Source organism: Cucurbita pepo, unplaced genomic scaffold (assembly GCF_002806865.2).
Source record: "Cucurbita pepo subsp. pepo cultivar mu-cu-16 unplaced genomic scaffold, ASM280686v2 Cp4.1_scaffold003059, whole genome shotgun sequence".
Taxonomy (NCBI): Eukaryota; Viridiplantae; Streptophyta; class Magnoliopsida; order Cucurbitales; family Cucurbitaceae; genus Cucurbita; species Cucurbita pepo.
The window spans coordinates 1-911 of NW_019649079.1; the positions used below are offsets into that span (position 1 = coordinate 1).

Below are 911 nucleotides of genomic sequence, written 5' to 3' on the forward strand. Positions count from 1 at the left end.
CTGAGCCTACACACGGACGGCAAGTTCGTAGCTCTCTCCAGCATTTGCCCAACATCGATCCCTTGCATTCTCCCTTGCTGTCTACGTCGCTGCACGATCTGCCGCAACCCCTCACACCGGCACGCGTCGTCCATTCCCCGTAGCTGCTGGCAGCACTGCTCCAGGTGCTCCACTGCATCTTCTTCTTCTTCAGCCATTAAAAGCTGGCGGACGCGGCGCGGCCTCATCAGCAGCTGCTCGCAGTGGCGGAGCCGCTCGCCCCTAACCTGTATCATCAACAAAATAGTAAATATAATTATAATTTTCATAGATTTATATAATCAATAAATATTATTATATATATATATATATATAATCAATAAATATTATTTCTGTTACTAGATTTTTAATTTAAAAAATATTATCTCTGTTACTAGATTTTTAATTTAAAAAATGATCATAGATTTATATAATGAATAAATATTATCTCCACAGGCTTTTTTGAAATGAGTTTATGTTCAAAGTATACAATATCATACTAAAAAGTAGTGTTTGAACCTGTTGACGGCACCTCTGCAACCAGGGTCTTTGGTTGTCATCGTGGAAGCGGAGGGCGGAGGCGGCGAGGAGGAAGAGGGAGAGGAGGAGGAGGAGGGAAAATGGGTGTCTGGCCATTGTTAACGTTGAGTATGAAGATTATGGTGGGGGGAAAGGTGGGGGGCTAGAAGGGTGGGTATTTGAAGGGGTAAGGGAGGAATGCATGCACGAGACGTGGAAACTTCAAGTTTGCATTGGGTGGCCTTTAATGGCGACGCCGCCTTCCACGTTAACCTCCCTCCATGCCATTTGTTTCTCATCTTCTTCCTCCTCCTTTCCGACTCCCTTCCACTTTCAAAATGGAAGTAACACGTGGGACACAGTTTTATCATTTT

The 911-nt window shown here is 44.2% G+C and overlaps 1 protein-coding gene across 1 annotated transcript; it reads right to left on the reverse strand.

The window, feature by feature from the left end:
* Nucleotides 1-6: 6 nt before the first annotated feature.
* Nucleotides 7-704, reverse strand: LOC111786851 (2S sulfur-rich seed storage protein 2-like; the record flags this gene model as incomplete). Its single annotated transcript, XM_023667061.1, has 2 exons — nucleotides 538-704; nucleotides 7-266 (listed from the first exon to the last, which is right to left on the reverse strand). Coding segments are annotated over exons 1-2 (377 nt in total), but the record flags the coding sequence as incomplete, so codon positions are not given.
* Between the last annotated feature and the right edge of the window lie 207 nt (nucleotides 705-911).